The sequence below is a fragment of the Macaca mulatta genome, chromosome 12, assembly GCF_049350105.2.
Source record: "Macaca mulatta isolate MMU2019108-1 chromosome 12, T2T-MMU8v2.0, whole genome shotgun sequence".
NCBI lineage: Eukaryota > Metazoa > Chordata > Mammalia > Primates > Cercopithecidae > Macaca > Macaca mulatta.
Window position 1 is genome coordinate 147,131,630 of NC_133417.1, and position 11,902 is coordinate 147,143,531.

General features: G+C 63.2%; 1 protein-coding gene across 2 annotated transcripts; it reads right to left on the reverse strand.

Annotated features, from left to right (window-relative positions):
* Nucleotides 1-1,077: 1,077 nt before the first annotated feature.
* On the reverse strand, nucleotides 1,078-10,142 carry PDCD1 (programmed cell death 1). 2 transcript variants are annotated; one of them, XM_077955987.1, is made up of 5 exons: nucleotides 9,978-10,142; nucleotides 3,686-4,045; nucleotides 3,265-3,420; nucleotides 3,017-3,051; nucleotides 1,078-2,508 (listed from the first exon to the last, which is right to left on the reverse strand). In XM_077955987.1, exons 1-5 carry the CDS (start codon nucleotides 10,051-10,053, stop codon nucleotides 2,272-2,274), a joined length of 864 nt encoding a protein of 287 aa, XP_077812113.1. In that variant the 5' UTR covers nucleotides 10,054-10,142; the 3' UTR covers nucleotides 1,078-2,271.
* Nucleotides 10,143-11,902: the final 1,760 nt, after the last annotated feature.

Genomic DNA, 11,902 nt, shown 5'->3' on the forward strand with positions numbered 1-11,902 from the left:
TGCCTTTAACTTCAGCCTCTGCGGCAGCTTTCCCACGTTTCTGGCTAGGTTTATGCTGGGAGCATCTTCTCTCTTGCTGTCCTAGATGAAATATCGTCTGCCACTCCATCTCCTAGCACGCTGTGCTGTGAGTAGGTGTCTGAGAGCCGTGAGTTCTGGACGCTGATCTCACATGCACCACTCTACAGCTTTCTCATTGCCTGTGGTCATTGTCCATGGGGCCTATTGGATTCTGCTGGTGGAAACCCACATCATCTGCACAGCCCCTGGGCAGCATTCGCAGAGCCCCTGGGCAGCATTCCCTCCCAGGCCTGACCTGCCGGATCTCATCGGGAGTTCCCACGGGTGGGAGGTCTCTGTGCCGGTCCCTGACACAGGCATGGGGATTCTACCGCTCGTCCCCTCCAGGACCGGGCTCCAGGGTGGCAAGCACAGAATGAGCCCCAGGGCGGGGCAGTGGGTGGGTGGCTGCGGGGACTGGGGGCCTGGCAGGGCTCCCTTCCTGGCACTGTCCCTGCTGCCAGCTGCCAAGGACCGCTGCAGGGCGATGGGGCTCGAGCAGGCGCAGCTTTGCCCCCCCGCCACCTCCACCTGTGTACTTGGGGAGGGACCCGCAGATGCTGTGTCTCTCATAGCCTAGGGCAGCCTCCAACCCTGCTGTGGGGGCCCTGGCACCAGGCACCACCCCTGCCTGGAGGGACTGGCAGGCATGGGGACACGGGGGCGCTGGAGCGGGCACAGCCACTCAGGGACGCCCATGCCTGGCCAGGAGGCCTGGGGGCAGGGGGTCATGGGACCCCCCAAAAGACCTGGGCTTGGGGAAGATGGTGCCCCCCGCCCTGTGATGTAGGAGGGATTTCTCACCCGAGGACTGTATGTGTGCGTGGGGCAAACAGGGCGAGGAGGGCCTGTGTGTTTCTGGGACAGCGAGGGAAAGGCCTGACTCAGGCCAGGATCCAGGGTAGCCGCCAGCACTCTCTACGCGAAGCCTCAGCCTGGCTGCAGCCTGGCCCCTCCCTGGAGGCCTCCCTCCCTCCTGCCCATGGCCCCCACAGCCGCCTGACAGGACAGAACTCCTTAGCATGCTCTCATATTTAATTATAATTATAATATAACAGAACCACAGGGAAAGGGGGGTCCCTTGTCCCAGCCACTCAGGTGCCCGCTGGCCGCCTGGAAGCTGGTGGCCCTGCCCCAGGAGTGGGGGTGCAGTGTGTGGATGTGAGGAATGGCCAGGCCGCGGTGGGGGTACTAGGCCGAGGAGGGGACGCCTGTACCTTCCCACCCAGGCCCTGGTGGGAGCCTGGCCAAACTCCTTTAAATAATTTCGTGAATGGGTGCCAAGGACAGCCCCCACGTTGGGCAAATGGGGGGGCCCTGGGTGCCCGCACCTCTGCCCTCATAACACCCAGGTGGCCACAGCTGGGAGGGGCCTAAGTCAGCCCCAGCCCTGCCCTCCTGACCTTGGGACCCTAGGATATCCCTCTCCTGAGTGGTGTGAGGGGCTGGGGTGGCATGGGGTGGCGGGAGGCCAGAGTGCTGACTGGGCCTGAAGGGCCTCCAGCTCTGCCTGCCCTCTTACTGCCTCAGTTTCCCTGCCCCATAAAGGGCCTGAGATGCTGCCTGGGCATGTGTGAAGGTCTAGGGGTTTCCTGCCCCGCCCAGCACAGCCAGGAGCTCTTCTGGCCTTCCCTGAAAACTTCTCTAGGCCTGTGGGGAGCAAATGACTCCCAGGGAGCCCCCAGCCCAATGCACCTCCTACCCCTGTGCCCAGTCTTGGACCCTGCATCCAGGGCGTCTCGGGATGCCGCTGCCGGGGGCACCTTGGCTGCTCCAAGGCAGTTTCCAGCCAACCCCAAGTTCAGGCAGGAGGCTCCGGGGGCGGCAGGCAGGGCCACAGCACCTTCAGCCCCGGGCCGCAGGCAGCAGCAGCAGCAGCAGCAGAGTTTCAGGGAGCTGGGCACAGGGAGCTCTGGGCAGGCAGGACTTGAAGCAGTGACTGCATCTGGCCCTCCCTGTAGGGGGTGGTGGCACCTGCTGCCTGGGCTCACTGTGGGCACTGAGACATGAGTTCTGTGGTGGGGCTGTACCTGGCAGGGCTGTGCCTGGCGGGGCTGGTGCAGGTGCAGACTGGTGCGCCCATCGCCCCCAGGCAGCTCAGCCCATGGGCGGCCTGCAATGGCCTGCACCCTGCCTGCTTCTCCTGAGGGAAGGAGCTGACCTGGGCTCATGGTGGAGGGTCTGCAGAACACCAGTGGCCAAGGAAGCCGGTCAGAGGGGCCAAGAGCAGTGTCCATCCTCAGGCCTCAGTGGCCGGGGACTCCGAGGGCCGTCGGCTGAGCCCCTGCGGGCCGGGGACGAGGTGCCCAGCCCACTAGGAAAGACGATGGTGGCGTACTCCGTCTGCTCAGGGACACAGGGTGCCGGGGGCTCCGGGGTCTTCTCTCGCCACTGGAAATCCAGCTCCCCATAGTCCACAGAGAACACAGGCACGGCCGAGGGGTCCTCCTTCTTTCAGGAGAAAGAGAGGAGGAGTCAGCCCCCATGGCCCACCCTAGGAGGGAGGCCGGCGGCTCCACAGCCTGGCTGCAGCGCTCACACTGAGCCTGGGCCCCCCACTGAGAGCCGCGTACCCTGGGCTGTCCCGTCACTGCCCTCTGTGTGATCTGGGGGTGCCACCCCTCCTCTCTGGCTCAGTGTTCCCCTGTGAAATGTCCCTGGCATTCTTGCAGGTTTAGGATTCCAAAATGTCACTTTTCAAGGCGTCCTGCCTCCAACGTAAGATAAAAAATGACCACGCCCACCCCACACCCCCGCAGGCAGGCGCACACGGTGGGCTGGGGCCCCAGGTCGTGGCTTTAGGGATTGCGATTGCTGCCTGGGGGCCAGAGAGGTGGGGTCCTGGCTGTAACAGAGTGTGAGCCCTGCAGGCTGTGTGGCCCCAGCCTGTCCTTTCACCTCTGCCCACCCAGGAAGGAAAGCACCGTGGATCACGCAGGAAAAGAGTGAGACTCACCAGGGGCTGGCCGGTGCGCCTGGCTTCTATGGTCCCTGAAGAGAAACACACTTGGGGTCACCAGACCGACCCTGAGCCGTGCTCCCCAGGTGGGGGGTCTTAGCCTAGGGGCTTTCATCGGGACTTAGTCTGACGAGGAGGTGTGGGGGAGGTGGATGGGGTGCAGGAAGGGTAGAGGGAGGGGAGGCGGGAGTGAGGCCGCCAGCAGGGTTAGGGCAGGGCAGGACGAGGTGCTGGGAAGACGTTACCTTGTGCAGCCCGGGAGCAGATGACAGCCAGGACCCAGACTAGCAGCACCAGGCTGCCCAGCAGGCCGCCCACGACACCAACCACCAGGGCTTGGAACTGGCCAGCTGGCCTGGGTGAGGGGCTGGGGTGGGCTGTGGGCACTTCTGCCCTTCTCTCTGGAAGGACACAAAGGTCAGGGGTTAGGACGGGGTCAGGTTGGAGGGTCAGGGCAGGGGTGAGGGCAGACTAGAGGCACTGGGGTGCTTCCAGAGCGAGAGGACAGGGATGCCGGTAGCGTTCCCCGGGTGCGGAACAGAGCCCTGGACTGGAACCGGGAGGTCCCTGCCCTACGACCCTGGAGCTCGTGATCCTGTGCAGGAGAGGACACCCACCCCAGGACCGGCTCAGCTCGCCCCTGCCCCCGGGCCTCTGAGGCCGCACCTGTCACCCTGAGCTCTGCCCGCAGGCTCTCTTTGATCTGCGCCTTGGGGGCCAGGGAGATGGCCCCGCAGAGGTAGGTGCCGCTGTCGTTGCGCCGGGCCCTGACCACGCTCATGTGGAAGTCGCGCCCGTTGGGCAGTTGTGTGACGCGGAAGCGGCAGTCCCGGCCGGGCTGGCTGCGGTCCTCGGGGAAGGCAGCCAGCTTGTCCGTCTGGTTGCTGGGGCTCATGCGGTACCAGTTCAGCACGAAGCTCTCCGAGGCGTTGGAGAAGCTGCAGGTGAAGGTGGCGTTGTCTCCTTCGGTCACCAGGAGCAGGGCTGGGGAGAAGGTGGGGGGGTTCCAGGGCCTGTCCGGGGATTCTGAGAGATGGAGAGAGGTGAGGAAGGGGCTGGGCGGCCCCGCAAAGCCTCCCCGGCCACCTGCCCACATCCCTCGGGCAGCAAGGGCTCAGGAAGGGCCAGCCCCGCTGGAATGTTGTTGAGAAATCTCTGCTGGGGCCGCCCGGGGACGGGCACTCACCCCCACTGTAGAGCCTCTTCCTTCTACGCGAGGCTGCGGCCTCTGCCCAGAGCTTGGCTCTGACTTGGGTCCCCCCGGTTTCCTTCTAAGAGTCTTCACCCCCTTCCCTGTTGAGGCCAGTCCCCCAGAAAGGGCTGTTTGGGGGCTACCCATCCCCAGCCCCTGACCCTTGGGCATCCTGGCCTGGTCCTGTCTGCACTGCTCGGGCACAGGGGAGTGTAACTGGGCGGGTGGGTGGAGGGCTGCCCACGGAGACCCCCGCCTTGGGAGGAGTGCAGCCCCTCGGCAGGCTGAGGGTCCAGTCTGTACCCCCTTTCAGCACAAGCTCAGAGCTGGGACCATGTGGTATGGGCATTGCTGCCCTGGGCAGTGGGCAGTGGGGCCTCCACATTTTCCAGCAAGACAGTGGGGACTGGAGCTCACAGCAAACATGCTTCAGAGACGAGGTGGGCCATTGCCTCGGATGTGGACAGACACGGGCCCCTGACCCTGGGCTTCCCAAGACAAGGACCTCCTGAAACATATGCTTGCCAGGGCCAGGGTCTGGGATGCCCACATGACAACCTGGGGGTCGCGGCTCTTCTGCCAGGCGCAGGCACTGACACAGGGGCTTAAGATCCAGGCCCGAGATGCCATGCAGCGGGGTGATTTTCCCGGCCCACCCACATGTCCCATGCCACAGGGTTCCCCAAATATGGCACTAGCCCTGCACTGTCAGACGTGGGGCACTGTCACTCAGCTCCATCTCGGGCCCGGGCATGGCCCCCCAGGAAGTGATACAGAGACCAGGCCCTGGTTGCCGCAGCTGCGGTCCCTCTGCTTCCTGGGACAGGCGGCCTCTGTGGCGGGGGGTGGTGATGACTCAAGGAGCAGTCAGCTCAGAGGAGGAAGGGGCTGCTGCCCTAGCGGCCCAGGGCGTGCTGGCTGGACACCAGAAGTGAGTGGGGCTGTCATGTGACCAGGACCAACTCCTAGTGCCAACCTCACTGGGCACCTCCCAGGGGACAAGTGAGGGGTCTGAAGTGACCTTGAGGCCACCCGGAGCGTCCCTCTTCCCTTTGTGCCCCATGGCCTCCTGGCTGCCCAGCGCTCACCTCCTTCACCTGCATGCCTGTCTCCCAGCTTCCTGGTGGCGTGCCCAGAGGTGGCGGGGGGGGGCCAGCTACACAAGGGGCTGCTGAGGTGAACCCCCTCTCTGAGACCGCCCTTGTCTGCTGGCTGGCCAGGGGAAGCTCCCTGCAGATGCGTGTGCAGGGTGGCCCCGGGGAATCTCCCAGCCACTCCAGAGTGGATTTTGACCAAGGAGGGCAGTGGGGTAGTGTGACTCTCAGGGCCAGTGGGCAGCCAGGTCAGGGCACTCAGAGATCTGCCTGAATGGAGGAAGATGGGCTCCTGGCATCAGGGCCAAGAGGGCTCCTGGGAGGTGGCCTGGGACAGGGCGGGCTGCAGTCCTTACTGGGACTAGGCTGTGGCTGGGTAGACTCAGCACAGAGCAGGGGAAATGCCCTGCCCTCTGGGTTTCTGGGAATGCAGTGGAGACCCAGTGGCACCACCACCGCAGGCAGCCCCTTGGGGCCTCCATCCAGGCAGGTGAGGAACAGGGGGCCATCACGGGAACTGTAAGCAGGGACCCTGCATGGTTAGGAAGTGCTGGGGGACCCCCAGCTGTAGGGCGAGGTGCTGGTGACAGGACCAAGGTCGCTGTGTGTCCACACTGCAATGTCCATGGAACCATCTGTGCATTGTTCGTGTAACTAAAAACTTAACTGCTATTTATTTGCACACGTTGGTGGAGGGACCCGCTCTTGACTTGATCTGTGCTGGTCGATGACAGGCTCAACCCTTTTCCTGTCTGGCTCGCACCGGCCCTCGGCCAATGGGCCTCAAGCCAGGACCCTGGGCTCTGTGCCCCGTCCCCCCTCATTTTGGAATCCACCCCGGGGAGCAGGCCCAGCTGGGCTCCTCGGCCTCCACTGCCTCTACTGACTGGCTGGGTGGGGTGGGGGCTAGAGCTTGGTGTCTGCGGTTCAAGCAGCCTCTCCCCCACCTCCCCCAGCCGGAGAGAAGCCCCGAGTGGCGACCCCCAGGCAGGGCCTGCCTCGCCTCAGTCCTCAGGCCGCCTACTCCAGGAAGCCTTCCTGGCCTGCCTTGGCTGGGAGAGTCTACTAAGAAGGAGAATATTCAGAAATGACCACGGGCTGGTCCTGGGTCAAGTTAGATTCGGGGTGTTTCTGTGGGATTCCATTGTTTCCCCAGCTGCTCCCTCTGAGATCCATGTAGGATCGTGGGTTGATGAGAGAGGGCTGTGCCCTATGCAGGGTCAGGAGGGAGAGAGAGCCTGTCCCAGGGATGTGGAACAGGCCTGTGAGGCGGTGGGGGCGCAGGCGGGGGGTGCTCCCACAGAGAGACCCCACTGCAGGACGCGCTTTCCAGAAGTGCACAGAGAACGGTGTGCCTGCCCCAGGGGGAGGAACCTGCTGGTCCAGACCAGACCATCTCTGACTGTGGTCCCATTAGGGACAAGGAAACTGGCCCACGGGATGTGCAGGGACGCGGACAGCGAGCTTGTCCCTAGAGGACCTGGCGGGGGCGAGGAGTGGGGTCTTCCAACTCCTCACAGTCGTGTGTGTGTGGAGGTGGGAAGGGCTGTGGGCCGACCCGTGTCCCCGCAAATTCCTATGCGGAAGTCCTAACCCCATGACCTCAGAAGGCGGCCTTATTAGGAATAGGGTGACGGCAGCTGGGACTAGGTAGGATGAGGGCACAGGGCCAGGTGGGGGCTGACCCAGCACCCAGCACGCCTGGTTTTCTGCAGTGAGCCGAGATCACACCACTGCACTCCAGCCTGGGCGACAGAGCAAGACCCTGTCTCTAAAAGAAACAAAAATGTGTCAGGGACTGGGCTGGGCAGTTTCCACACTCACCCGTGCGGAGATGAAGGCAGAGCCCAGGGGATGCTTCTGAAGCCCAGGAACACAGAGGGTGGCCACAAAGCCCCCCAGCCAGGAGAGGCTGAGCACAGCCCTCTCGGAGCACGGGGAGCCGACCCTGTGGCCCTCGGTCCTGCACGTCCAGCTCCCGACAGCGGGAGGGCAAGCTCTGTTTTTAAGCCACAGCCGGGAGAGGCTGAGCAGAGCCTCCTCAGAGCGCCGGGGAGCTGACCCCACGGAGCTCCATCCTGCGAGTCCAGCCCTCGGATGGTGAGAGGGCAGGCTCTGTGTCAAAGCCACTTGGTCGGTGGAGCTTTGTTATGGCAGCTCCAGCCGCCCAGTCCCCAACGCAAATGTGTCAATATTCTCAGTTACTGATTCCAGGTGAGGGATATTCATTGTCGTGTTTTTAAACTTTTTTTTGTATATTTTTCAAAATAGTCGTTTTAAAATCTAACTTTAAAAATTTGACTTTAGGCCGGGCACGGTGGCTCAAGCCTGTAATCCCTGCACTTTGGGAGGCCGAGATGGGCAGATCATGAGGTCAGGAGATCGAGACCATCCTGGCTAACACGGTGAAACCCCGTCTCTACTAAAAAATACAAAAAACTAGCCGGGCGCGGTGGCGGGCGCCTGTAGTCTCGGCTACTCGGGAGGCTGAGGCAGGCGAATCGCTTGAACCCGGGAGGCGGAGCTTGCAGTGAGCTGAGATCTGGCCACTGCACTCCGGCCTGGGCGACAGAGCGAGACTCCGTCTCAAAAAAAAAAAAAAAAAAAATTGACTTTAAAAATCGGACTTTAAAAACATGTGTCATGGAGGCCAGATGCAGTGGCTCATGCCTATAATCCCAGCACTTTGGGAGGCTGAGGAGGGAGGATCGTTTGAGCCCAGCCTGGGGAACATAGCGAGGCCCCGTCTCTACAAAAAATGGAAGAAATGATCCCGGCAGGGTGGCGCGTGCCTATGGTCCCAGCTACTCCAGCGGCCCCGGAGGTTGAGGCTGCAGTGAGCCGAGATCACATCACTGCACCCCAGCCTGGGTGACAGAGCAAGACCCTGTCTCTAAAAGAAACAAAAAAGTGTCAGGGACTGGGCTGGGCAGTTTCCACAGATGACCCGATTTAATCCTCAGGACGCAGCATCACCAGGAGGCGTCCTCGCCCATGACCCCAAAGCACACGGAGAAGTCAGTAAGGAGCCAAGTCCTGCCAAAGGCCCAGAGCTCAGCAGCGGTAGTGCTGACTGGAGCTCACGGGGGTCCCACGCCAAAGCGGAGGCTCTTATTTACGCTCCTGACCCCGGACAGGGGCCAACAAGCGGCTGGGTTTGGGATATCTCATAAAACACAAGGGGAACACACACTGAGGTGGGAGTGGTGACCGCGGGAATGACAGAACGGCAAACGCCGTGAACAGATCAGGAGGGAAACGAGGCATGCTGGAATGAAGACCACTGCGGCCGGGGTGGCCACATCTGGGTCAGGACAAACAGGACCCCAGTCATGCTGACTGCGCCTTGCTGAGTGCCCTGTGCTGAGTGTTACCGGTGGGGAAACCAAGGCACGCCGCCTGTGAGAGTCTTGTCCGGCACAAGCGCAGGCACCTGAGGCACGAGTGTCCGGCTGCAGACACCTCGCTCTTATCTTTCCCGCCTGGTCGGGGAGGGTGGGGTCTCGAGGACGTGCCTGAGGAGCCAGGGCACAGGGGAGAGGCTCAGCTCCCCTCCTGCCTCAGCTCCTCCTCCCCTGTGACGAGCGCCCCTCTGCACTCTGGTTCCCCCACGAGTGTCTCCCTGGGGTGCCTTCTGGCCGCAGGCCCTTTGCCCAGCGTCTCCAGTTCTGAGTCCTGAGTGACCCGTGGGCCTCCCTTAAGAGGTGGTGCGAAGGCAGAAAGGCAGGGCCCCTGGCAAGGATGCCGCCTCAGGCGCTGGGGAGCAGGCCCCAGGAGAGGGGGCTGAGGTGGGGAGTACCTAGTCGCCTGCCACAGTGAAGGGGCACCAGGACCCCCGGGATGGGAGCCTCGAGGGGACGTCAGGGCAGCCCCAGGGTGCCCCTCATCTTGTCCTCCCAGTGGCGTCACACCCCGGTACCCAGAAGGACCGTAAACCACCCTCCCCAGGCCTCGGCATCCCCAGGGGCAGGCTGGCTGGGCACTGAGGGTCCAGGGGTGGGCTGTGGTCACAGTGGACACAGAGGGTCACGGGCAGCCCAGGAAGAGGCTCCCCCTCTCCTCGATGCAGGAGCGTGAGGCCAAGGCCTCCCCCAGGGATGGTCTGAACAGGGCTCGGGGAGAGCCCTGGAATCTGGGCAGAGACCCAGGCGGGCACAATGCCCACCCAGGAGGGATCCTGGAGACAGAAGAGCTGTCCTCACTTGAACAGGCACACTTTTGATATAATGAGAAAAATATCACCAGTTCATCTAAACTTTGACGTCGTAAAGCCAAGGTTAGTCCCACATGGGACTCGTCCCACCCTTAGGAAAACCGAGGATGCCCGGGCAAGGCAGAGCCGCCACATAGACTCGCCATGAACAAGGTGTGGGGTTCTGGCCAGCCTGACCCGTCATTCTACAGAATCACGCAGCCCCAAGGACCGGCTGGGAGGGGACAGAGGTCCTGCCTGCCCAGGAGCAAAGAGGGCACTTGGGCCAGGGGAGGAGTTGGGGCCCAGAGAGGAACCCAGGAGTCTGAGCAGCCCAAAGCCGCACAGCTCAGGGTATGGGGCAGAGCTGGGCTGCCAGGGGCCGGGCCCGCCACAGCACCCCCCGACCTGCCAGGGACTGAGGGGGGACGGTCCCTCCAGACTCCTGGCTCCGGGACACCTGACCGCGACCCCACCTACCTAAGAACCATCCTGGCCGCCAGCCCAGTTGTAGCACCGCCCAGACGACCGGCCAGGGTGCCTGTGGGATCTGCATGCCTGGAGCAGCTCCAGCAGTGCCGCCGGCCGCCTCCTCCGCTGCTCAAGCTGAGGCAGATGTGAGCGGAAGGGAAACTGTCCCAGGTCAGGTCGAAGGGAGGGTGCCCGCCCCTTGCTCCCGCCCCCTCTTCCTCCACCTCCACGTGGGCGGGAGTGACAGAGGTAGTGCTGGGGGGTGGGGATGAGGAGGGGGTTGTACTGGGGGAGGGTAGGGGAGGGAGACAGAGACAGAGACGGGGGTACAGAGGAGATGGGGAGGAGTGGGCCCGTGGCCCCCACGTCCTACTCCGTGGGGGTCTCCCCAGCTCAGGGCCCCTTCCTCTCTGTGTCTCTGCTCACTGCTGTGGCCTCTTCATATCCCGCATCCCGCTGGAGCTGCCCCTCCTGAGGCTGTGGGGTGGGGGCAGGCCCTCCCCCTCCCCCTTCCCCCCCCATTTCCCTGGGGGCCGGCCTCCCTGCCTGGGGAAGGTGGGTGGCCCCCTCTGGGCTCAGGTTCCTGGGCTGCAGTGAGGGGTGGGCTCAACCCCACTCCCATTCTGTCGGAGCCTCTGGGAGCCTCCGGGCTGCCCACAGCCTCTGCCCCTGCTGGGGGCAGGTGTCTGGCCCCTGGCCCCTGCCTTCCCGGCCCAGCCCCCTTCGCTGGGACACAGGTGGCCCTACTGAATGACAACTGTCCATGGCTAATCGGCTCCCCCTCAAAGCTTCCACCTTCTGAACAGCCCCACACCATGGCCACGGTTCCAGATCTTTCCACCGTGTGATGCTTCCAACAGTCTGACGGGGGGCTGGGGCGGTGGCAGGGGCTGGCTGTGAGGCTGACCTCACCTTCCAGCCTTGACCTTCTACCCCGGGGCCCTGCCCTCCAGCCCACTTGTGCCAGGGCCGGGTGGTTCAGCGGGTCCAGTGCCTGGGCCTGGCTGATGGCATTTGTGAAGCGGCTTGCTCATCTCCTTGTATTCTGCGCTGAGCATTTTATTACAGCGAATGGAAAACAGGAGAAATGAAACTGCTGATATTAGTGATGAGATGCGTCAGGCTCATCAGCTTAAAATAACCGAAGCGAGGCTAGAAACCGCCTGACAGCTGCGCAGCTGCCTGGCTCCGAGAGACACTCGGCCCGACTGTGAAGGGAAAACATTAAAGCACTGAAACGGTGGAAAAAGAGCATCAAAGATGATGTCTGTGAGGCGCGGCCACGGCGAGGAAGCTCTCGTTTATGAACAAAGGGCCACTCCCGGGTCTCGGAGATGTGAGGCTGCGTGGGTGGCCTGGCGGGGGGGTGGGGGGCCCAGCTGGCTGGGGGGGGCTTGGCGGGGGGCCCCCAGGGGAGCCTGGCAGCGCCCACTGTGCTACCAGACAGCTAAGGTGGCCGGCAGCAACTGTATCCTGGCACACCCCCCCTCGTGCCCCAGGGGCTGGGGCTCTGGGGGTGGAGACGTGTTGGTCGGCAGGTGCCTCCGTAGCCCTGCGCCTCGCCAGGCCATGGCTGAGTGGCTAAGCTGCCCGTGCTGGCTGTCCTTGTCCCGAAGGCAGATTCTGGACAGAACCGCCCTCTGCCCCAGCCCTGTGGAGCCGTGTTCCAGCCTGTGTTGAAAGCTGTCTCCGCTCCGGTGCAGCCTCCTCAAGGCTCCGAGCTTCATGGGACGGGGAATGCTGCGGAGTGGGCTGGAGGGGGGACTGGGCCCAGGTGGTGGACTCTGAGGTGGGAGATGCTATCAGAGCCCTAGAAGTTCTCCTCACCACCAAGGCCCTGCCCCCGAAATTCCACCTGCCAGGGCTTGGACATGTGTCCTGGAGTAGGAGGCAGGCACAGGGAGAAACCCAGCTTCCATCCCGCCCCTTCCTTC

Excerpts from the sequence above, each read along its gene's own strand:
- PDCD1 (XM_077955987.1), bottom strand. The coding sequence starts at position 10,053 with ATGCAGATCCCACAGGCACCCTGGCCGGTCGTCTGGGCGGTGCTACAA. Across the intron at positions 4,046-9,977 it reads GCGGCCAGGATGGTTCTTAG|AATCCCCGGACAGGCCCTGG; the intron begins GTAGGTGGGGTC and ends TCCATCTCTCAG. Across the intron at positions 3,052-3,264 it reads CTGCTCCCGGGCTGCACAAG|GGACCATAGAAGCCAGGCGC; the intron begins GTAACGTCTTCC and ends GTTTCTCTTCAG.